Source organism: Sceloporus occidentalis, unplaced genomic scaffold (genome assembly GCF_023333645.1).
Source record: "Sceloporus occidentalis isolate IW3139 unplaced genomic scaffold, rSceOcc1.0.p SCAF_1, whole genome shotgun sequence".
Classification (NCBI taxonomy): Eukaryota; Metazoa; Chordata; class Lepidosauria; order Squamata; family Phrynosomatidae; genus Sceloporus; species Sceloporus occidentalis.
Genome location: NW_028316981.1, coordinates 177892938 through 177917292, shown reverse-complemented (window position 1 = coordinate 177917292; position 24355 = coordinate 177892938). Strand labels below are relative to the sequence as shown.

At 42.6% G+C, this 24355-nt stretch overlaps 1 protein-coding gene across 1 annotated transcript in view; it reads left to right on the top strand.

Moving 5' to 3' along the window:
- Nucleotides 1-24355, top strand: part of LOC149322838 (tyrosine-protein phosphatase non-receptor type 18-like) — a 57280-nt gene that overhangs the window by 3621 nt on the left and 29304 nt on the right. The window contains exons 2-4 of the mRNA XM_089483718.1: nt 20314-20422; nt 21932-22008; nt 24076-24171. Coding sequence (XP_089339844.1) covers nt 20314-20422; nt 21932-22008; nt 24076-24171 — 282 coding nt within the window. The remainder of the gene's footprint in view (nt 1-20313; nt 20423-21931; nt 22009-24075; nt 24172-24355) is intronic.

Genomic DNA, 24355 nt, shown 5'->3' with positions numbered 1-24355 from the left:
AAAACATTTGAAAGATGATCTATACAAGCCTCACCTTACTAACCCAGCAAGGGTTTTGCAGCCTTTTCCTGGCCTGTCACCTTCAGAGGCATGTTGAGGGAGGAACATACAGTCAGCCCTCCATATCCACGGATTTTTTAATCCATGGATTCAAGCATCCACAGTTTGACAATATTTTTAAAATATATGAATTCCAAAGAGCAGATCTTGATTTTGCCATTTTATACAAGGGGACCCCCATTTTACTCTGTCACTGTATTTAATGGGACTAGAGTAGCCATGGATTTTGGTATCCACAGGGGCTCCTAGAACCAAACTCCAGCGGATACCAAGGGCCCACTATATTTGCAAGCAAGCCGTTTGTCAGAGGCTGATCTCTGGCTATCGAAGTCCACTTCCATGTTGTCATTTTGTCAGCAGCCTTTGAGCTGCATTTTAATTATTTCTTTTTATACAGTAAGTGTTTTTATCTTCTAATCATACATTTTTTCAAAAAAAATATCATTGTTAACTGCCTTCAGTATCATTTTTGACGGAAAGGCAGGAGGATGTGTGTGTGTGTGTGTGTGTATATATATATATATATATACATATAATAGATAACACAGAGGGAGAGATACATAGATACAGATAAAGTAGGTTGCCTATGCTTGCTGTAGTCCTGTTAAGGAATAAAATCCAGGAATGGGTTAGGGAGATAAAGAAGTATGGTGCAGTACAGACTGCCAAAAAACGGTGGCCTGCCGGCACCTGTTTTTCCTCTGAGGGGAAGCCGCAGCCACCAAACCGTGTGGCTTCCCTCTGGCGGAAAAAGAACCTGAGAAAAGCAGGTTCTTTTTAAACCGCAGGGGCGGCGTAACAAGTGCACCACTGGCGCACTTGTTACATAAGCGCCACACGGCAATGTGAAGACGCTGTGCAGTGCTTACGTAACAATGGTGGTGCCCGTGTAGACAGGGCACCACCATTGTTATGCCGTATGTACATACTAGGATTAGGGACCGTGCGGTTGCCGCATGGTCTCTAACCCTAGTATCGGCCCTGGTACGCTGCTTATTGGTGGTATGTACACCGGGCCTATTTAAGCTGTAATCATCAGCTGTTGTGAACAGGTTTTGCTTTCACCCCATTTATATACATAGACCTAAAAGTGTAATTTAATTCTCTTTTAACTTTTGTTGCTAGTAGTTTTTTAAAATTGTACTTTGTTTTAAATAGTTGTGAGTTGCCAACAGAAAGACTGGCTATTATTTACACACACACACACACACACTCCCAAATGTATATTTTTACTTTCTCCCATGAATGTGAACATCTTTTATTAATTGTGTGTGGGAAAAGTAAAACATTCTATTTGAAAAGGCAGGTGCAGTGTGGGGAGACCTGTGCTTCACAAACCATGAGTGTACATATTTGATACCCAGGAATTCCTGGCTAGCACAGACTATACCAGGCAGGTATCTGCATTACGTTCGGCATCATATTCACAGTGTGTCTCTGCACCATGCTCACTATCGTATGTCTTACTTGGAATAGGTAACCTGCTCTTTGGCAGTAAATATAGTGGAGCAGCAGTAAGTTGTTGGAGAAGAAAGCTGTAGGTGCAACTATGGTTAAAAAAAACCCCAAAACCCATATCTGCTTTGCTTTCCTCAGGTGGAATGGAGGCCTGTGTCCCATTTGCACTGCTGAGCTATGATTCATATTTTATTCCGATTGATTTCCATACAGCAAAGTATCTTGGCCTGGCTCTGACTCTCCTTATGGCCCTTTACAGTATACAAGACTTCCCCTTATAACAATGAGCAATGAGTTATTAATACTCAATAACCCTGTTGATACAGATTCTTCTGGTGTGTAAAACTATCACTCTATCTGCACTGTAAAAATAATCCAGTTTGACATTACTTTAACTGCCATGGCTCAGTGCTATGGAATTCTGTAGTTTTGTGTGATATTTAGTACAATAGACTACAAATCCCAGGATTTCACAGCATTGAACCATGACACTTATGTTGTCAAACTGTATTGTTTCTGCAGTGCAGATGCAGGTTTGGCTGCTTGTCACCTGATCCTGAGATTGCTAGCTCCCAGCTGACTAGGCCAACGTGGCTTTTCCATGCCCTGCTAGGCAGCTGAGTTGATGACTCTTTCGAGCCCTTCCATCCCTGGCCTGGATGCTGTGTATCATCTGCCTCAAAGCTGAAGAGTTTGTCACCTTATGGATAAACTGTCTAGCTAGGGCCAGGAGTGGGGACAGAGGTGCTTGAAGGCCACATTGTCCCACCCTTCCCCACATGTTGGGGACTCTGCAAGCTTATTTAAAAAAAAACCAGATCCCCAATAACAGGGTGCCGCCAATGGGAACTTGCTCCCAATCCCATTCATGGCATCCAAAAGGTAAGGGTTAATGTGCAGGGGGCAGATCGTGCCCACCCCTTTGCACTCTTCCTGCTTCATTGTTTTTCCCTCTGGGCACACTCCTGTGAAAGTGAAAATAGCAGCTCCAGAAATGCACTGGATTCAAACTTCCTGCACTTTGGAAAGTGGTCTCTTTAAAGCACATCTTGGCTTTTTTTCTCTTCTGCCAATGATTTAGTCCCCTTATCTGCACCAATGTCTGATTCCCAGAGCTCACTAAAGCCAGGGATGGAGTTACCCTGGGAATATGGATTATTTCCCAAGAAATAAAACCACAACAGACCCTGCTCTCAAGCTGGTGCAAACTAAAGCTCTTACACACATATTATATTGTTGAGAGATTATATTATATGGCTGAGAGTGTGTGACTTCCCCCAAGGCTAACCTTTCCCAGGGTTTCTTGCTAAGGGCTGTTCTGAGGACTTGCCATTGCCATCCTCCGAGGGGGGGGGGGGGTTGGCCAAATAGTGTGATGTAGATGCGCATCATTTGATTGACAGTTTTTTAAAAAAAAAATTAGACCGATCGAAATGGCGTCTCCATTTAAAATGTTACAAATGGTAATGTGAACTTCATCAGGGTTAAATTGGCACGAGAGGTTCGATTGGAGTAAACATAGTGGGAACTTTGATTCGCTATTGCATCATCGAATCTCCCCAGATCTATTCGGCACAAAAACACTAGTGTCAATGGCCCTTCGCAGCTTAGGGCCAGACACTTGATGGGTCACTTAACTCCATTTGTATCTAGCACAGGCAACATCAGCTGCAGTACCCAAAGATACAGATCCAGTTATACGATTGCACTGGTGGCTGCTTCAGGCAGGGGTTTGTAATGTGCAATCCATTTCTCCTCCAATCATGTTGCCTGAGCCCCAGGGCTCATGGTGGCTCACAGAAGGGCCCTACCTGCTTCTACAAGTGCCTTCAGTGTTTGAAATGAGGCCTGCCTGTGACTATCAGGGATGTTTGTCTGCAACCTGCTTTGCTCTCCTACTAGCTCCAGGCAAAAAGCTTTCTATTTTCCTTGGCCTTTATTTAAGACATAATTATAACCCTGTTCTGGCTGCTTTTGTCAGGTATTTTAGTTTTTGTAACTGTTATGATTGCTCTGATTTGCAATATGTGCATGCTGTAGAATTAAATTAAAGGTGGGAATCATGTGGCTCTCTACATGCTTGTTTGACTGGAATTCCCAGCAGTCCTCTAGTCAGCACAGCCAACAGTGAGGAATACTGGGTGCTGCAGGCCAACAACAACTGGAGTGACACGCTATCTCCGCTCCACCGCAAATCTAATGACTGAGTCAAATACAGTTGGACAGTTCAACACTTATGTAAGTTCCATTGATATGATAGTGGAATGCTTTAACAGACACTAACAATAGAATTTAGGCCTTTGTGTTTTGCTTTATGGAATCTGTCTCACCTTTGGGGAAAAATAAGCTGCATTTTAACTGAAGGATGGTATAAAAATATCTATAAAATAGTGGTTTTTAATCTTTGGTCCTCCAGATGTTTTGGACTTCAACTCCCAGTAATCCCAGTCAGTATGATCACACACGCACACCCTGCAATTTCACATCCTGGTTTATAAGCCCAACAACTAGATATGGTCATAGACCTTGGGAACAGGAGGGAACAAGCCTACCACTGAACCTCCGCATAAAGGCTGAGAAAGTTAATTTTTGAAATTCAGCTCCTAGAATCTCCCATGGCCACCCAGTCAGCAATTATGAGAGTTGTAGTCCAGATTTATAGAGATCCAGGGCAGTGTAGTAGTTTGAATGCTTGCCTAAGACTCCAGGAGGCCGTGGTTCAAATCACAGCTTGGCCATGGAAATCCACTGGGTGACCTTGGGCAAGTCACACTCTCTCAGCCTCAGAAGAAGACAATAGCAAATCCCCCTGAATGTTACCAAGATAGGTTCACCTCGGGGTCACTATAAGAAATGATTTGAGGGCACCCAACAGAACAGTCCAGATATAATTTTTCTACACTACAGCTTCCCACCCCAGCCTCGCATCCAATGTGGAACATCCAATTTTCTTCTAACTACAAGTAACTGTCCCATCACCTTTTACAGTCATTATGCTTCACTGCCCACTCAGGCATAGAAAGTGAACCCTGATTACTAGGCTGGCTGTGTGATACTCTCTACAAGCTGGAGCAAGTTGCCACTTCACATGTCTGACCACGTGAGGCTGCTAACTCTCATTGTTGCTGTCGTTTTGTAACAGAAATTTCAGGAAACTTAAAGATCTAGGACTGACAGAGCAAAAGAATTGGCAAGAGGATCTAGTAATTGAAAATCCATAAGTTTATTTCCAGTTGTCGACAAAGGAAAACATTGAACTCAGTGGAATTCAAGTTCCAAAAGCTGAGGCCCCGAACAAGACAAAATGGCTCTTTTTATATTATTGAAGACAAAGAAGCTTCTTCAATATACCTGATTGGCTAATTACAATTTAAACATACAGAATTCTTACAATCAGAACAGAAATACATGCATACATTAAAACTGCATCATCACTCCTTACCCCCTCCTGTAGCCTTCCTCCTAACCTTGCTTCTGAATGTCAACTATGTGTCCTTATCTCAGTAGTTTATGTTATGTCTTTTTACTGGTGCCAGCTTCCATCCAGGTCAAGATGCACTCCTTATTCCTTTGCTCTAGTTTTTCTAAACTCCAAGCCTTTATTTCAAAAACCATCTCTCTGGCTGACAAAGGTGACTCCATCTTTCTATAGCTTTTTATTTCAACAAGGAATTTCCACCACAGTTTGGGATAATGGCCCCGAGCTGTTGTATAATCCATCCCATTTCTGTACAGTGCTGCTGCACAAATAGCAATTACAATACCGCTTGTCCTCTTGGAGACTGGCCTCATTGATCTGTATTAGAGGAAGAGCAATAAACGCGCAGAAAGAAACTTATGGCAAGAGCCAATTGATAAAGATGCTTCTCCAAGAATTTAAAAACAACGTCTCTTTTTCTATCATGTCACCTCTTGGAAAAGAAAAGACTGAGAGATGACCCAATAGCTATCTTTAAATATCTGAAGCTATGGAATTTATCACAGGGGGAAGAAAGCGTCATGCTCCCGTTTTTAGTGTACATACCTGATGTGTTATGATTCCATTTTTGCAGAAAAAACCTTAGTGAATCATTGCATCCCCCCCCCCCCCGCCGCATCATAGCTGTGATTTCGCACTTCCGGTTTACTTCTATTGCAGATTTCCGGTATCCAAGTCCTTAGACAGTGTTGTTGAGGGACGGAGGATATTTTTGGAATTATTTTGGAGATGGATATTGATACTTTGTAGTTATTGGTATGTGTCCTCACACTAATGGTGAATTGTCTGGAAGGGTGGATGAGGAGGGAGAGAGAGAGGCAGCACTGAATAGCAAGCCAAGAATGAAAGCGCAATTGCACAATTGCAGAATTGAAGTGCTTTGTAAGTACACACCTATGCTGATAACGTTTTGTTTGCGCTTTTGAGATGTTATTAACTATTTAAATCATTAATATAATCAGACAGGAACATGACACTTTGATAACTTGTTGACAATGTGATCATTTTGACGTCATGTGATCATCTTCTCCTCAATTTCACAATGGTAACAGGGGGAAAAAGGGAGCATGACGCTTTCTCCCCTGTGTGATAAACTGTCATGTAGAAGATGGAGCTAGCTTGTTTTCTGCTGCTCCAGAGACTGGAATGCAAACCCATGGAATAAAATTTCACGAAGAGAGGTCCCATTTAAACATTAGGAAGAACTTTTTTACTGTAAGAGTTGTTCACTAGTGGAACAGATTGCCTTGGAGGGTGGTGGAGTCTCCATCTTTGGAGGTCTTTACATAATGTTGGTCTTTGCACAATGTATAGTACAGTACTTTATTCCTGCATGGCACGAGGTTTGACTAGATGACCCTTCCAACTCTAAGATTCTATAATTCTATCTGTCTGGCATGTCAGGATGACACTGCAGCAGCCAAAAGCTTGGTCCCCAAGGTGTCCCCAGTACATTGATTGTTGTGTAATCAGTTCAGGGCATTTAAGCAAAGCAAGAAAGAGCTGAAGGAAAGGGGACAGCTAAAACCTCTGGGTTCAGTCCCTGGCATTTTGGATTTAAAAGGTCACACAGCACAGGGATGGGCAACACTGGCCCTTCCAAGTATTGTTGAAGCGCAACAGAAGCCATCCCCATTGCTTAAGCTGACTATTGCTGATGGGAGCTGCAGCTCAACAACACCTGGAGGGATACACACCTCCTGCCCTTGACACTGGTGGAAATAAAGACTTTCCTGAGTACCCAGAGAACTGCTGACAGTCAGAGGAGAGTCAATATTAGATGGAGAAATATTTTTAACTTAGCACTTCCCTATATTAGCATGTCTTGCCGTGTTGGCAGTTTGAAAAAAAACTGCACCTCTCATTCCGGGTATATGTGAGCTGTTCATAGTTACCCAAAGGTGAGGGAAAGGCACTCTGCACATGCTCAGAGGTACAAATTGCTTTATTATTACACAAAGGCCTAAAGCAGAAAGGCAACAGGGCACCATTTCAGAAGCGACTGGAAGGCAATTCCCAACCTTCCCCAACATTGGCTGTGCCAGCTAGGGCTGCTAGGAGTTGCAGTTAACAAAATCTGGACTAAAACCTACAGCACCTAGTATTAGTTGGTAGTCTTCCATCCAAGTACTAACCAGGACTGCTCCTGCTTAGCTTCCAAGCTCAGACAGGATCTGGTGCCTATAGGATATTTAGGCCCTCTTTCTGGTCCTGTCCATAAATAAATTTCAGTTACCTTATTTTTCCATGGAGGTTGGAATAGGAGCAGCACTCCTGTAGGTCACAGATAAGCCATTTGTACTCCACTGTATTGTTTACCTGCTTACAAAAATAAAAATTAAAATAAAACAACCCAGTATGAAACACTGCTTAACTGTAAGAAACTTCTCTGTAGAGTTCTCAGTCTTATGATTATTCCAGATAAGAAATTCTATATATGTTTTTAAAAGGTTGGTTCTATATCCATTTACCTAGGAGTAAGCCCCACCAAATGCAACGGAATTTTACTTCTGAATATACAAGTACAGGACTGCATTTTCACTTTATTTTCAGTATTTTTTCTTTTGCCTGTCTATAAAAATAAATTCACAGCAACAACTAGATAGTAAAATTGAAATGATGGGTCCCAATTTAATGGAGAAGTAAAGAGAATAAAAAGAAACAGCGTAGTATAGTGGTTTGAGTGTTGCACTAGGACTCTAGAGGCCAGGATTCGATTCCCTGCTCAGCAGTGGAAACCCACTGGGTGACCTTGGACAAGTCACACTCTCTCAGCCTCAGAGGAAGGCAAAGACAACCACCTCTGAACAAATCTTGCCAAGAAAATCCCGTGATAGGTTCATCTTAGGGTTGCCATAAGTTGGAAACAACTTGAAGGCAAACAATAACAACAAACAACAACACGAATACACAAGACCATTGCATTGCAAATAACCGCACAAATGCAATTTTAAAAGTCACCCCCAAATCTGTCAATCAGTATAATAAATACATAGACTGAAAGCTCTTGACAGGGAAATAAAGTTCAGTATAGCAGGTGGGTGTTTAAAATGATTTACATGGGGATCAACATACATTAAACTTCGCAGAATTTAATAAGCACAGAACTGACAGGTCTTTGCCTCGAGGAGGTTATCTATTTTTGGAAGGAAACGAACAGAGTGTGGCCTGGGGGCTGGACACACTCACAACACGCACACACACAAGGTTGCAGCTCTCAAACCCTTCAGACCTTCTGGATTGATCAACTTCTGCCACTGACCCCAAATGAACTGTTGGAAATTGAAATTAAGTTCAAAGTGCAAAAGTAATTTGCACTCAACTCAGCAGGGAAGAAGAGAGGAGAGGCAGAATATTGCTCTTCCCAGGAAGCCCAGGCCAAAGCAAACTGCTGTGTCCTCTCCTAGGCTGTGTGTTTCTCTTCATTAATAACTTTTGCCATCTTGATCATACTTAGGGTTGCCATAAGTGAGGACCTCCAAACCGGGACAAATGTAGGACAAATGTAGGGCAACATTTTCAAATGTAGGACACATTTTTGTAAAAATGGAGGACGCGCAAAAATTGAGTTTTTTTTAAAAAAATGTTAATATAAATGCATGTTTTTAGGCATGATCAAAATGGAGGACATTTTGGCATTATTCCTAGACAGATGGCAGAAATGTACTTGCCCTCGGGTTCAACTTTACTTCTCAGAAGTGTGTACTTGGGCAAGCGACTGTGGTTTTTCTTCACTGCGCATGAGTTTGTAAAAATCACAGCAAGTTACATTGGCCGTGCTTCAGAGGCTTGTTGATATCAATATCACCATCATCATCATCATCATCATCATCATCATCATCATCATCATCATCATCATCACTATAATTGGCCAAGAAAGGCAGACTTGTTAGCATTCAAAGCACCATAAATACACAGAAAATGCACTTGCATATATTTAATAATAAAAAATAATGAAAAAATAAATAAAAAACAAGGCAGGGATGTATATATTTGATAATAAAAATTAATGTAATAAAATAAAAAACAAGCAATAATAAAAATTAAAAAAAATTAAATAAAATAAGTATTTTATATTTTTAAATATAATTAAAAAAAACCAAAATACCAAGGCAGACCTAATGGCCACTGACTCAGCTTTCCTCCTCCTCCTCCTCTGGCCCAATTCTGCCCTGGCCTTCAGGCACCCTTCCTCTGGCTCCTTCCTCCTCCTCCTCCTCCCCTCCCTTCTTCTCCTTATGATGGCTGGCGCGCGCGCACGGAGGGAAGCGGGGCAGGCGCGCACGTGCGTGGAGGGAAGCGGGGCAGGCGCGCACGTGCGTGGAGGGAAGCGGGGCAGGTGCGCACGTGCGTGGAGGGAAGCGGGGCAGGCACGCACGTGCGTGGAGGGAATTGGGGCAGGCACGCACGTGTGTGGAGGGAAGCGGGGCAGGCGCGCACGTGCGTGGAGGGAAGCGGGGCAGGCGCGCACGTGCGTAGAGGGAAGCGGGGCAGGCGCGCACATGCGTGGAGGGAAGCGGGGCAGGCGCGCACGTGCGTGGAGGGAAGTGGGGCAGGCGCGCACGTGCGTGGAGGGAAGTGGGGCAGGCGTGCGCGCTGCCACTGGCCCCTGCTGAGGCCTGGGCGGTGCGCGCCGAGGCGCGCAAGCCCTCACACTGGAGGCGCGGTGGCAGCGGTGCTTCTGCTGCCGAGGAGGAGGAAGGCGGAGCCGGAGGAGGAGGTGGGTTGGCGCCGCAGCAGCTACATTAGCGGCAGCGGCAATGGCCGGAGCGGGCCCCCAAACCGGGAACAAGGCACGGGTGGGGGCCCAAACCGGACCGGGACCAGGAGGGGCCCCCCAAAAGCATGATTGTCACGGGGGCCGCCGGGTTATGGCAACCCTAATCATACTTTGATGCTGCCTGGTTATATGTGTCCCAGTTTTCACCTGTGAAATGTTGGACGGTATGGAGGCAGGCACTGAGATGGGCATGGGATTGGGAGAAGGCCCTGTTTTGGTGATCTTAATGTTCTGGCTAGCTCATACATGGAGATATGATCTGTCAGACCGTATGAGTTTTATAGGTCACACTGACTGGAACTCTTTGTATCAACTGCATGCATGAAAGGAATCTAGGAGTCCTGGTAGACCACAAGTTGAACATGAGTCAACAGTGTGATGCAGCAGCTAAAAAGCCAGATGTGTCTAGATCATTTAGTGTCTAGATCAAGAGAAGTAATAGTGCAATGTTATTCTTCTTTTTGGTCAAGCCTCACCTGGAAATCTGCATCCAGTTCTGGGCACCACAATTCAAAAAGAATGCTGACAATCTGGAGTGTGTCCAGAGGAGGGTGACCAAAATGGTGAAGGGTCTGGAAACCATGGCCTATGAAGAGTAACTTAGGGAGCTGAATATGTTTAATCTAGAGAAGAGAGGGTTAAGAGGTGATATGATAGCCCTGTTTAAATATTTGAAAGGATGTCATACTGAGAATCGAGCTAACTATTTGTTTAAAATTTTTAAATAATTTTTTATCCATTCTGCATTGTCTTAATGAGTCAGAAAGCAATGCCATCAGTCAGTCAGTCAGTTAGTCAGTAAATAAAATTGTTCAATAGCCTCTGTAGAGCCAAAGGTTCCCCACACCTGCATCATAAAATTAGGTTCATTCCAAATTCATCAGAAAATAGAAATGATTTTGTATTACTGGATTAACTGAATGTACATTGACCCCAGCCAGGCCACATGAAAAGATAAATACCTGCAATAAATAATTTTAAAATAGCCCTATCCATTGTGGCATAAAACAAAAATATATTATTATTAAGCTTTATTTATATAGCGCTGTAAATTTACACAGCACTGTAAATAAAATCTTTTAATTAGACGGTTCCCTGCCTTCAGGCTTACACTCTAAGAAGACACGACACAAAAGGAGAATGGAATGTTATTGTAAGAAAAATCAAGGAGCTGGCTTCATGGGCTGTTTTTCCTTACCTGTCATTTATCAGCTGTAGTTGAGATGTTTTTCCCCCCAAAAGAAAAAGGAAGTTAAGGCTCAGTCTGAAGGGAACTCATGTGACATTTCCCGTTGATGAGATATTAAAATAGGTAAAGCAGCATCATGTGTGGGTGAGGGGCACAAGGAAGGAGTCTCAAAGAACCAGAGATCCACAGGTTGGTGTGATTTGTGGATTTAACAATGAAACAAAGAGATGCCTATTTAAAAAGGGACACAAGTTCAGAGTAAAGAATACAAATAAATATTAAAAAATGGGAAGGTGCATGAAAGGGAAATAAAACATGCAAACAATGTTACATGCAAAGGATGCACACATCAACACACATACAAAACAGGACCTGATGCCATATTTCCTCCTGTGGTTCAAACCCAGCCTCCCCTGACTCTCACAACACCTCACTTCTTCCCTCTTCCCTCAGATAGCTTTTTTGTTGTTGTCATTTACTAACACTTAAAGAGCGCAGTCCCTCCCTCCTGCTGGCTGGAGGCCTTGAGATAGTATAGGAAAGTCAGGTAGAATACACTGCCTTTTTAAAATGGTGGATGGTAGAGGCTTAGCTGGAGATTTTTAGATAACTCCAAGGTTAAAATCTGGGGTGAGATAGTTCTTTATGGGTTTTTCAGGCTATGAGGCCATGTTCTAGAAGAGTTTATTCCTGATGTTTTGCCATCAGCTGTGGCTGGCATCTTCAGAGAATGCTGGCATGGAAGAGAGCGGGGTATATATATTGTTGGTTGAGAGGAGGTGATTTACACATTAATCTGTGTATTGTTGTTGAATGGCAAGGCCCCAGGATGTCTATTTCAACCAACAGTATATATACCCCACTCTCTTCCATGCCAGCATCCTCTGAAGATGCCAGCCATAACTGCTGGCGAAACATCCGGAATAAACTCTTCTAGAACATGGCCACATAGCCTGAAAAAACTCACAAAAAAAAAACCTATGGATGCCAGCTGTGAAAGCCTTCAATTTCATTCTGGGGTGAGACTTGCAGATTTCAATAAGGGCTTCCTTATACCACCCTACCAATAATTTGTGAACTGGACACAAACTGAACTCTGGTTTTGCTGTTCATGGATGTCACCAGTAATCAGTAGTTACACATCATCAACCTGGGAAGAAAAAAAATATGATCTGGCACACAGATCATGTAATGTTTCCTGGTTTACTGTTGCTCTAGAGAATAGAACCAGAAACTTTCAATTACATACACACACCACAATCACTTCTGCTGCCCAAGGATTCAGACTAAACCTTAAATAAGACTTCCAAGCTGGTATGAGCAGAAATGACTGCGTCAAAAAACAATGGAATTTATCTAATTAGAGGTTTTTACACAGAGGCTAGAATGGTGAAATATCTGGAATGCTGTAGTAATGGATTTTCTTCATCAATGATGCCTTGGTCTAGATCAGTGGTAATAAAAGTGGCGATCCACACACTGGTACTGGGCCATTAGCTATCAGCTGCCAGTCACTGAAAAGTTTCCAGGAAATAAAGAATGGTAGTCAATGAGCACAAATATGGTAACCATCCCAGGCACATTATTTTTTTAAAATTGCTTGTCCCCAGCCCTGATGGCCTGAGCAGCCCTGGTCTAGATCACCTCTGAATTTGCTGCCAATTCCATTATTGCATGATGTAGAAATTCTGTACTGCTTAAAGAGCTCCAAGTGCCAGTCTTTCCCCTCAAAATCCATAAGGCCAGGGACGTAGCTAGGATTTTAGGAAGGGGGGGTCCAGACTAAGTGCCACCATTATAATGGGACTTGGGCGTGGCGGCGCAGCAGCATGCACCATTCATTTTTCTAATGGAAGGGGGGGGTCCGGACCCCAAGAACCCCCCCCTTGGCTACGTCCCTGATAAGGCTTCATAGAATCATAGAGCTGGAAGAGACCACAAGTCCCACCCCCTGCCATGCAGGAAATCACATTCAAACCATCCCCGACAGATGGCCATCCAGCCTCTCCAAGGATGGAGACTCCACCATACTCCACTACACTCCGAGGAAGGAGTGTGTTCCACTGTTGAACAACCCTTACTGTCAGGAAGTTCCTCCTAATGTTGAGCTGGAATCTCTTTTCCTGTAGCTTGCATTCATTGTTCTGCATTCTAGCCTCTGGAGCAGCAGAAAACAAGTTTGCTCCATCCTCAATATGACATCCCTTCAAATATTTAAACAGGGCTATCACCTCTTAACTGTCTCTTCTCCAGGCTAAACATACCCAGCTCCCTAAGTCCTTCCTGATAAGGCATGGTTTCCAGATCCTTCACCATTTTGATTGCCCTTCTCTGGACATTTCCAAATGTTACTCACCCCTCACAAATGCACATGTGCACACTCCAAGCCATGATTCCTGCTTTCACTGCCCACCCAAAATCTAATCTTAATTCAAATTGTTTCCGATTTATAGCAACCCTAAAATGACCTTCTTGGCAAGATTTATTCAGAGGTGACTTGCCTTTGTCTTCCTCTGAGGCTGCGCGATGTGACTTGTCTAAGATCACCCAGGGGTTTTCATGTTCAAGTGAGGATTCGAACCCTGATCTCTACAGTTGCAGTCCAATACTCAAACCACAGTACCATGCTTATATGAATCTAGTATCGCTGCATGCCACCATCACCTCCTTTGGTGCAGCTTGCCTCAAGGACACGTCTTGTGTTACATAACGCCCCACCTGACCAGCTGAAACTCTGGGTGGGGATCGCAGTTCTAGGTGGAGAAACCACCCAGTGTCCCAACCAGTTCTGCTAGGAGAAAGAAGCATTGCAGAGCAGGAAAACCAGCTCCAGTGATCCCAGCAGAGCCAGATGAAACTTCTGTGACATACTGTAGTCCTTCAAACAGTCTGGATCCAAACCATATAAAGCTTTAAAGGTCATAACCAGCATATCTGTAACAACATGAAGATAGACAAACAGACAGGGCAACAAGGATGTAATGATACCACATGTCAAAGGTAACATAGGTCCAAAACACACTGCAGAAATAATCCAGTTTGAGACTGCTTTAACTGCCCTGGTAGGGAATTCTGGGAACCTGTAGTTTTGTTTTGTTTTTTAATTTTTAAAAAATTTTATTAGCTTAGAAAAAAATATACATATTAAGCATACATACAAAATAACATATAATCCTACATACATTCATACAAAGTAACAAATGAAGTGAATAATGTTCAAACCTTCTCCAAAATAATCATTTCTGCTCTTATTTTCATCACTTACTCTTCTTAGACCTTCTCACATTCTCTCTTCTTTCTTCACCGTCCCATCCCTACTTAAAACCTCTTATTCTCTTCCCTTTCTCCCACTTCCCCTTTTACTAAACCTCTTTCCTCCTTACTAACACTTATCCTTCACTCCAACATTCGAACTAAGTCCTCACCCTTACCCTTCTCTCATTACTCTGTAGTTTTGTGAGATATTGAGCCTTCTCTGTCAGAAAGTTCTGGTGCCACAATAAACTACAATTCCCAGGATTCCCTAGCCTTGAGCCGGGGCAGTTAAAGCAGTTTCAAACTGGATTATTTCTCCAGTGCACTTTGGACCATAATGACTGGCTATAAGAGGGCCGGTGTGGCATAGTGGTTTGAGTGTTGGACTAGGACTCTGGAGACCAGGGTTTGAATCCAAGCTTGGCCATGGAAACCCTCAGAGGATGGCACTGGCAAACCGCCTCTGAAGAAACTTGCCAAGACAACCCCATGATAGGTTCTGCCTTAGAAAACAAATTGTAGGGACATAACAATAAGAAATAAGCTACTCTATTGTGCCATGACAACTGTTTTCTAGTGTATATATATATATATATATATATATAGTGTGTGTGTGTGTGTGTGTGTGTGCGCGTGTAATTACTTATTAAAGGAATTTGATAGGGATTTTGACAATAATTTTTCCAATTTTATGCCATTCCCTTTTTTTCTTTTTAAGAAAGTAGCAAAAAGCAACAATGTGTAATGAAACAAGTTACTTATTCAAAAACTGCATCCAGCACTGGCACCAAATTACTTTCCAAACACTGCAACCAATAACAAGAACAAATTATCTTTAAAAGGGAACTTTAAAAACTCTGAGATATTGTAATCAATATGTTGGTTATGACCATGGCCTACAGGGATACCATCAGCAAGGGTCACAGACAAACCTGGAAACCCTTTGTGTCATGCCATATAATTATTTATGACCAATGAAACTGTGTGTTCTCCAGGCTCATAGTGAGCCAGAAGAATTCATACAGCAAAATACAAAATCCACAAAACAGATGGCCCTCCAGATTTGTAGCTTTGTCTTTTGTGGATTTGATTATTTGCAGTTTTGATTAATATGTTCTCTCTAGGAATCTCTAGGTCTTCTAGCGCAATTCTGACAGAAGTTGACCATAGAGTTGTGCTGGAGAACCTAAACATTCCTAGAGAAAACATTTCTCTAGGCATTTGTAGGTCCTCCCAACATGATTCTATGATCAACCTCTGGCAGGTGTTGACCATAGAGTTGCACTGGAGGATCTGAAGATTCCTAGAGAGGTGTTCAATTAGGTAAGACGAATAGTGCTTTTTTATTTGCAGTTTTTCCACAGTCACGAGGACCCTTCATCCCTAACCCCAGCAAATGTGAAGGGACCACTGTACTTTTATTGCCCAACCAAAATGCACAAAAATACATCATACAAGCATTCAGAGGTTCACTGGCTTTTTCATCAAGCAAAGATGTTAAATATCATACAGGAGAAGAAAAGTGACAATTTTAGGGTCGCAGGACTAAATTTTATCTCAGATGTTGCTTCTGTTGTCTGGAGTGGTTTCAAGTTACAGAGGCCACTCACCTTTTTGTCCATGAGAGGACTAGGGTTAAAGGCCACTAAAAGACAGGCAATAAAAATTTAATCTCCATTATGAACAGAAAAGTAACTTCCCTTGAGATCTGGGCTGCCTTTGTCCTGTGCAAAGCTGCCTTTTTCTTAGGCAGGGAACACTGAATTTCTCAAAAGGTACATGTGGGGGGAAAACCTTTAGACGCTGTATAGGTAAAAGTTGCCAGTTGTAGTCCAAATAAAAGTGTTTTACTTTTGTTGGAGGTAAAAACATCAAAGAATAAAATTACAGTCCATTAACTCCTTCTTATTAATCTTTCCCCTGTTGCAGCAAAATTTATTACCTTCAAATACAGGAAACATATTTGGGAATGACATTTATATTTAAGCAAACTTTTAACAGTTAAGCTGGGAACACTCTTATTTAGGTGTATGTCTCATCTGATTTTAATTTTTGTATGATTTTTAATAGTGTTTTAATGTGGCGATTTTTAATTGTTTTAAAAACTTTACTGTAAATGTTTTTAATTTGTTGTCTCTGGGAGAAAGGCAGAAATGCAGCAAAATACAACAAAATACACAAAACAACAATACCTTTATTGGCCAACCAAAATTCACAAAAATACATCATACAAGTTTTCGAAGCTTCACTGGCTTCCTCTTCAGGCAAAGATGTTAAAAATCATACAGAAGAAGAAAAGTGATGAAGTTAGAAACCCAGGCATACATCCAGATATTTACAAAAACCTGAAAATCCACATCATCACTGTCATTCTTTCCTGCTATGTGAAGACAAGCTTTAGTACATATCCATGTGCTCTGCACATAGATAGGTAGTAAAGGCAGCTTGTGTCAGGTTTTCTTGTGTTCTGGGAAAAAATATATGAATATTGGTAAATGTCTCTAAAGAAAACTGAAAGTAAATTCTTTCCTGCCCAGTTTCAATAGGTACAGCTAATCTCTTGGTTTCAGTTTCTCCCACAAACAGATTTTGTTTTTCATTTCAAGTTTTTCCATTCCAAACAAAGGTGTGTGTAAACCCTGCAAATTCTAGTAAATTCTTATCAGAGCTTAGAAACAACTTGGTTGTTGTTGTGTACCTTCAAGTCGTTTCTGACTTACAGTAACTCTTAAGGCAAACCTATCATGGGGCTTTCTTGGCAAATTTCTTCAGAAGGGGTTTGCCATTGCCATCCTCTGACGCTGAGAGAGTGTGACTTGCCCAAGGTCACCCAAGTGGGTTTCCATGGCTGAGCAGGGATTCAAACCCTGGTCTCCAGAGTCATAGTCTAGTTATTTGGAATTCATCCCTTTCCTTATCAAGGCACAACTATGTTACATTATGACAGTAGCTTCATGAAAGGTGACTTGATTTCTATTCTTGTATTAATGTAATTTTACTTATTTGTAAATTTAAAGAAATGTGTGGCCTCACTAAATGATGGAGGAGGAATGCAATGTGTTGCATGTGCTGGATATTTGTTATGGTGACAAGGTGGATGGGAGGAGAGCATGTTTTTTACTAGCTTGCAGAATTCAAAAGTAACAAAGGCAAGGGAAAGACCGCCCAAAAAGGGTGGCCTGCCGGTGACCTAATTTCCTCTGGAGGGAAGCCGCAGCGCCAAACCATGCAGCTTCCCTACGGAGGAGAAAGAACCTGGAAAAAACGGGTTCTTTTTGAGCCACAGGGGTGGCGTAGCACATTGGTGCACTCGTTATGTAAGCACCATGCGGCAACATGCGGACGCCACACGGCGTTTATGGAACAATGGCGGCACCCATGTACACAGGGTGCCGCCATTGTTACGCCACCCACCTGTACTTGGGTTAAGGACCGTGCAGTTGCCGCACAGTTCCTAATCCTAGAATCGGCACCGGTACGCCGCTTGTTGGCGGTATGTATCCTCCAAATTGTTCCAGCCCACAAGCATAACTTCAGGCTTAACAGATCATACATTATATAGAAAAAGTGAAACTGTTAATTCAGGTTTATTCCCATGTCCTGATCATAACCAAATCCTTTCATGTCTACCTGGTAAAAGTGACAGTGCACCAGCAGCAGCTGCTGGTAGCTTCCATTTCATTGCGATTGGGTGAATCCACTCTAGATTTTAATCTTAATTTTGTGGCAGCTGCCTTACATGCTGAACATGTTACACCAAATCATACAATTTTTGTAACCCAATTCAAATTAAGTCTCTTGAGCTGCCCTGAACATTCATGTTAAAAACCAGATTGGAGAGGGAGAAAAGGTGATAAAAATGGGTGGTGGTGGGGGAGAGGATGGAAGTAAATAACGTGTAGGCGGCAGATATTTATAGGCGAAATTTGTTAAGACGAGGTGAAGAATAGTCTAGACAATGCACCTGGGCCTTGACACAAATTGGGGAAGACAAACAGATATATGGGTGGGTTGCTGATTTGATCACTGGACTATCAAGTGTGAGGCTGAAAACAAACAGTCAGCATCGTGTTGGTTTTGGTGTTTTGGAGTTTCATTTAGCAACTCCCAAACTTCCTGTGGGGATTTTCCAGTTTAGGGCTCCTACCCACTCCTTTGCAAGCTGTCTACCTGACTTCCTCACTCTGGAGAAATGGCGGTGCCCCTAGGAGGTCAGTTTGAAGTCAGAGTGAAGTCCACACACCCTCCAGAATTTAATAAATCTATATGTTCTAACAGTGAGCACAGATTATGGTAGCATGCAGCACCGTTTCCTCTCTTGAGATTACCTACAGTCCCCATAGCAGCTAGAGGGAAACTGATTTTTCCCAACAACAGTACATTGTTATGAATAACCTCTGTTGTAATTCAAAGTATTTGTAGGTGGCTTGAGTGAGCAAGACCCATTAGGTTTACAAAAGACCTGCTCCTGGTGGAGACGCAAAGTTTTATTTATAGATTTTTTTATATACACACCAACACAAAGTACTACATATTTATTTATTTATTTATTTAATTTTGAGAATATTGTTAAAGAAGGCAGTTATGGTGAGCATGTGCACTTCAAAACTGACTCTACCTCACCAGAAGTGGGAAAGAAAAGGGCCACCACTAGCATTTCTGTTGCCCACCACCAGGACCTGGCCTAGGACCAGAGCCTAGAAAAAAAAAATTGGACTATGCCTCATTGCAATCTCTAATCACCATTCTGGGAACCACAGTCCAAAACTGCACCTTTTCAAGATCTGTTGTTGTTGTGCCCCTTCAAGTTGACTCCAGTTCATGGCAATCTTATCCTGGGTTGTTCTTGGCAAAGTTTATCCAGAGGAGAATTTCTTCCTCTGAAGCTAAGGCCTGTTACAGACAGCCAAAATAAAGCTGCTTTGAGTCATTTTGGAGGTATGGTATTTCAATGATGCATGAATCCTAACAGTCTGGAAGCTTCTTCACCAAAGCTGCACTCCAGTCCTTAGGACTGGACCATGGCTTTGGTGCGGCCTTTGGACTCTTAGGACGCATGTATCATTGAAATACCATACCTCCAAAGTGACTCGAAGCAGCTTTGTTTTGGCTGTCTGTAACAGGCCTAAGAGAGTTTAATTCTCTCGGTAGGTTTCCAAGGATGAGCAGGGATTCAAATTCTGGTCTCCTAGAATTCCAATATAACACTCAAACCACTACACTATGCTTGTTCCACCCTGACTGATCACTCAAAATGCAGGCTTTGATAGGGGTTGGAAAATATAGTATTCCTTGCTAAATTCCCCTCTGTGTGCGTGTATAGGTACACCTTCAAGTTGCCTGTCAACTCTCATTCATTTCACAGGGTTTTCTTTGATAAGGAATACTCAGAGATGGTTTTGCCAGTTCCTCCCTCTAAAATAGATACTACAGCACCTGGTATTCATTGGCAGTCTCTCATCCAAGCACTAACCAGGGCGGATCCTGCTTCCAAGATAAGAGGGATCTGGTGCCCTTAAGATGTAGAATGTTATTACTTTTTGTTAGGGTACCAGGTTAGTACCATCTCAGGCCTTAGGATTTCAAACCCTCAACATGAGACCAGCCTCTAGTGATATAGAGTGATGATTGATGATGTAATTAAGTATGACATATTAAGCATCAAATACAGTTTCTTAGAACATGCTACTGATTTTTTTAAAACAACAACAACAAGCCTAGTGCAGGAGAAGATAGATAGATGATAGCTAGCTAGCTAGCTAGCTAGAGATAGACAGACAGACAGACAGACATACTTTTCAAGACACTGTTCTCATCCTGAGATTCCTCCTCCTGGCCTTAAGGACCAAAGAAGGTCATCCAGGTCCTAAGATGTGTGAGCTCTAGTCATCATTACCTCCCTATATATATGTATAAAGAACAGTGTGTGTGTGTGTGTGTGTGTGTATGTGTGTGTGTGTAGCAGATGAAAATGAGCTCCATACAATTTGGCAATTTTATGGTCAGCTGCCTTGGAAACTGCATGTTGGCAGACAGAATGACAGCATATAAAGATTTTAAATAACTAAAATGAATGTTCCCATCTCCTGGCAGGAAATCAAGGCCCGGGCTGTAGCATTCCAGCAGCAGCAGGGCATTTCCACAGAGGCTGGTGGCAACAAGGAGAATATCAAGAAGAACCGTTACAAAGACATCTTGCCATGTAAGTTGGCAATCTTGCAGGGTGGTGATGGGGAGAGAAAGACACTGAAGGACCTAGAGATTCTCTCAGGAGTAAACATTGTGGTATTGTTAATTGCAGTTTTTCCACATTCATGGGGGTCCTGTGCCCCTAACCCCAGTGAATATAGAAGGATGAGTGTATTCTATAACAAAATCCCCCCTTCCTTCAATGTTACCCCCAAATTTAAAAATGTTCAGTGGAAAAACTGGATCTTCCCCCAATTAAAAAAAGAAAGATTCCCATGCTGAAATTGTCTTTTTCTTGGACTTTTGCATTCCTAGAATTCAGAGATATAGCTGTGTTGGTCTGGCCTTATTGTTTCTGTGTGCCTTCAAATTGTTTCCAATTTAGGGTGACCCTATCATAGGGTTTTGTGGGGCTGAGAGGATGTGACTCACCCAAGGTCATCCAGCAGGTTTCCATGGCTGAGCGGGGAATTGAACCCAGATTCACAGAGTCTTAGTCCTACACTGAAAACACTACACCATGCTGGCTCTCTAGTCTGAAATATCAGCATGCAAAGGATCTTGTAGCACCGTTGAGACTAATTTGTGAAAACAGTTGCACAATAAACTTTCTTAGATTGGGTCTACATCCTCAGATTCATGGAGGAAGTAGACCAAGGAGTTATGCAGGCTGCCCCTTTTTCAGCCAGATCAGGGCCATGGGAACCGCATGCCATGGTCCTGATCTGGCCTTTCCAGGGCACAAAAAGGAGCCACAAAAAGCATCTCCTTTTTGCCCTCTGGAAAGGGAGTGATAGCCACAGTGCTGTGGCTACACGGCGCTCCTTCGGTGCTGTGTCATCTGAATGCAGTGCCAGAGGAGCGCTGTGATGCTATGTGCCATGTGGAACAGTATGTGGCGTCAAGATGCCCTGGAGGCAGAGCTGGGGCATGCATTGTAGAGACTCTACGTTCCAACTCCCCCTCCCAGACAGGCCCAAAGTGCCGGCCTGCACAGGGCCCAAGTCTACATAAGCTTATGATCCAACTTTTTTTCCCAGTTAGTCTCAAAGGTGCTGCAAGATCCCTTCACTCTGCATTTCTAGTTATCTCACTTCATTGCTAATCTACATCTTTCAACCCCACGTAAGGATGACATTTTTGTCGTTTATGAATTGGAACTTCCATGACATCACAGAGCCTCACCCTTGATGATATCACTACAAATAAGCCTGAGGCTTTGAGATGCTGGAGACCTGCCAGCTGTGACCAGAATATGGTATGCTGTAATAGCAGATGTGGGGAACATGTGACCCTCCAGCTGTTATTGAATTATCAGGAAACCTAGGAAACCACCTTATACTGATCTGTCTTTCGGCCCATCTAGCCTGCTGCTATCACCACCTATGACTAACAACCACCTTCTATGGTTTCAGGCAAAGTTTATTCCAAGTCCTGCTTGAGGATCTCTGGTATTCTCAGCGTGGGGGGGGGGGGGTATCTCACATCCAAACACCAACCTCTAGTTGTGTACTTTTTACAGATGACCAGACGCGAGTTGTTTTAAACTTACTGGCAGAAGAAGGACAGACAGATTATATCAATGCCAACTTCATTCAGGTAACAGAGCATCGATATGCAAGATACCACACATCATGACAGCAATGTTTCTCAGACTTCCCATCGTCAAAAGGCACTGGCACACTGTTGTTCCAAATTGAAACTAGAGGCTGAGTTCACTTCAGGGATGGCTTTTCCATTAGGTAGAGGAGGCAACTGCCTCAGGCAGCAGATCTAAGATGTCATAAGAGGGCAGGAAATGGTTGGTTGGTTTGGTATATAATTGGTTATTTTATTGCCAGAGATGAAAAGATGCTTATGGAATGTTCTACCTCTGATGGCAAAAGAACTTGGGATGGTTCAGAGTACTATGACTGAGCTTGGAGGCTCCCTTTGCTGTTCTGTCTCAGACAACAAAATGTCTTGGACTATGCCAGTTCATATTTACACCACCTTAAAAGTTTACTTTTAGAGTGCATTGGAGCAAAAAAAACACAAAAAAAACACCAAAAACACACTGCTAGGAACACTTGTTATATGAGTCAAGGATCTGAATGTACCTTATGACTAGGAGGAGACAGTCAAGAACAGCAGATCATTGAGAGAGACAACTAGAATTGAATATTTGTGACATTGAATATTTTTGCTGAACCTTTACATTGGGAGTGATTGACTGGTTAGTACTCAACACCTGGGTGTCTTCAGCTTAGGCTAACTGAAAGAAGTCAAAGCCAGTTCAACACATGCTCTGTCTGCACAGGTCAAATAAACCGGCCTCTCCCCAGCTTCTTGACGGAGAGTCTGGATGATGCAAGGTCCAATCCCCAAGTCTGACACACACAGTCTGGACAATGTATTCACTGCCAAGCCTGGGGTACAACACCACTAATGTGGATTTTAAAGACTCACCATTTGCTTCGGATGTTCCTGGAAGATCCAGAGCTCTCTATTCTGATGCTGGATGGTTGTTTGGACATGCATGCTGCTGTGCCACCTGGCACAGCTATTGCTACCACAGGTTGCTTTGCTCTGAGATCAGAACCAGGCACACACATATGTGATTGAGACTTGGCACCTCATACTGACCTCAAAAGCAAGCAACTTGCTGCCATGCTGGGCAGCATAGTGGGACACATATGCAAACAGCTGCTCAGCGTCAGAACAGAAAGCCAAAGTAACAGGGCCAGGATACTCTGGGTTGCCCCTGGACTATTCTGGCCAGTGTGGACAGCACCACAGTTAACCTCAGAGAGGTCCAGCACTCAACTTCCTTTGGGGGGGGGCAGTATTTGTGTCTCACAAAGTCCTCTTTCAACTGAATATTGTTTCTCTAGACAATTAGACAACTCTGTCATGACATATTTGTATGCATGGCACACAGTTTGAAATTACTGCACAAGAGTGTTGATAACTCTGCCTCTGATCCAAAAAGTCTCAGATTGCACTTTTTAAAAAAATTCTAGTTCACATGGTTCCAGAGAGGAATTTGACAATGTGATGACAAAGGGTCAGGACCAGGGGACAAATGAGAGGATGAGGGAGAGGGAGAATGAGAGCCATTGGCAGAAATGCATAGGGAAGTATATGTGACTTTTCTCAGGACTGCAACTAGGAAATCAAGAGTTAAGTTTCCCCACAGTACAGTTCTGATGGAAATAACCTATCAGACCTCTCCACACATACCTAGGAGGATTAATTAAAGCAAAAAAAATTACATGATTGCAAACCATGTGATTAACCTTTGGCCCTAAACTTTGAGATAAGATTCCTCTCTTTCCACAAAACAGCCAGTTTAAATTTTCCATATATTGCAAATATGAATATTAGAGTAGCAAGCAAAGTGCACACCAACTGCTGTTAAGCATTGGCCATGCTACTTGTACTTATATGAATATTACATTAATCAAATAGTGTACAGATAAAATAGGGTGAATTACCCAAAGCCCTTTGTTTATCCTTTTCTTCAAACAGTTGTCAACCTCTTCCTTTATCTGAGGGCTTTCCCGCAGATATTATCAATGCTTATTATCAGTGGCAACTTGGTTTTTCAACACAGTAGCATTGTTCAGCACAATGTAAAGTGCTGATTGATGTTTGTCATTCTCTTAATTCTCCCCATTCTTCCAGGGTGTGGATAACAAGAGATCTTACATTGCAACCCAAGGTCCTCTTCCACATACAGTATTTGACTTCTGGCGCATGATTTGGCAGTACAAGGTGAAGGTAAGTTGAGCAGCCAAAGCTAAATAGTGGAGTTTCTGGTTTAAATTTTTGATAACAATGGCATGATAAGGAATGATATTACAGGCTTGATGTAGTGATGGAATCACATTTTCTAGTTGCTTTTCAAGGGCATTTTTAGAGACATTTCTGATTAATAGTTTTTTGTGGGTTTTTTGGGCCATGT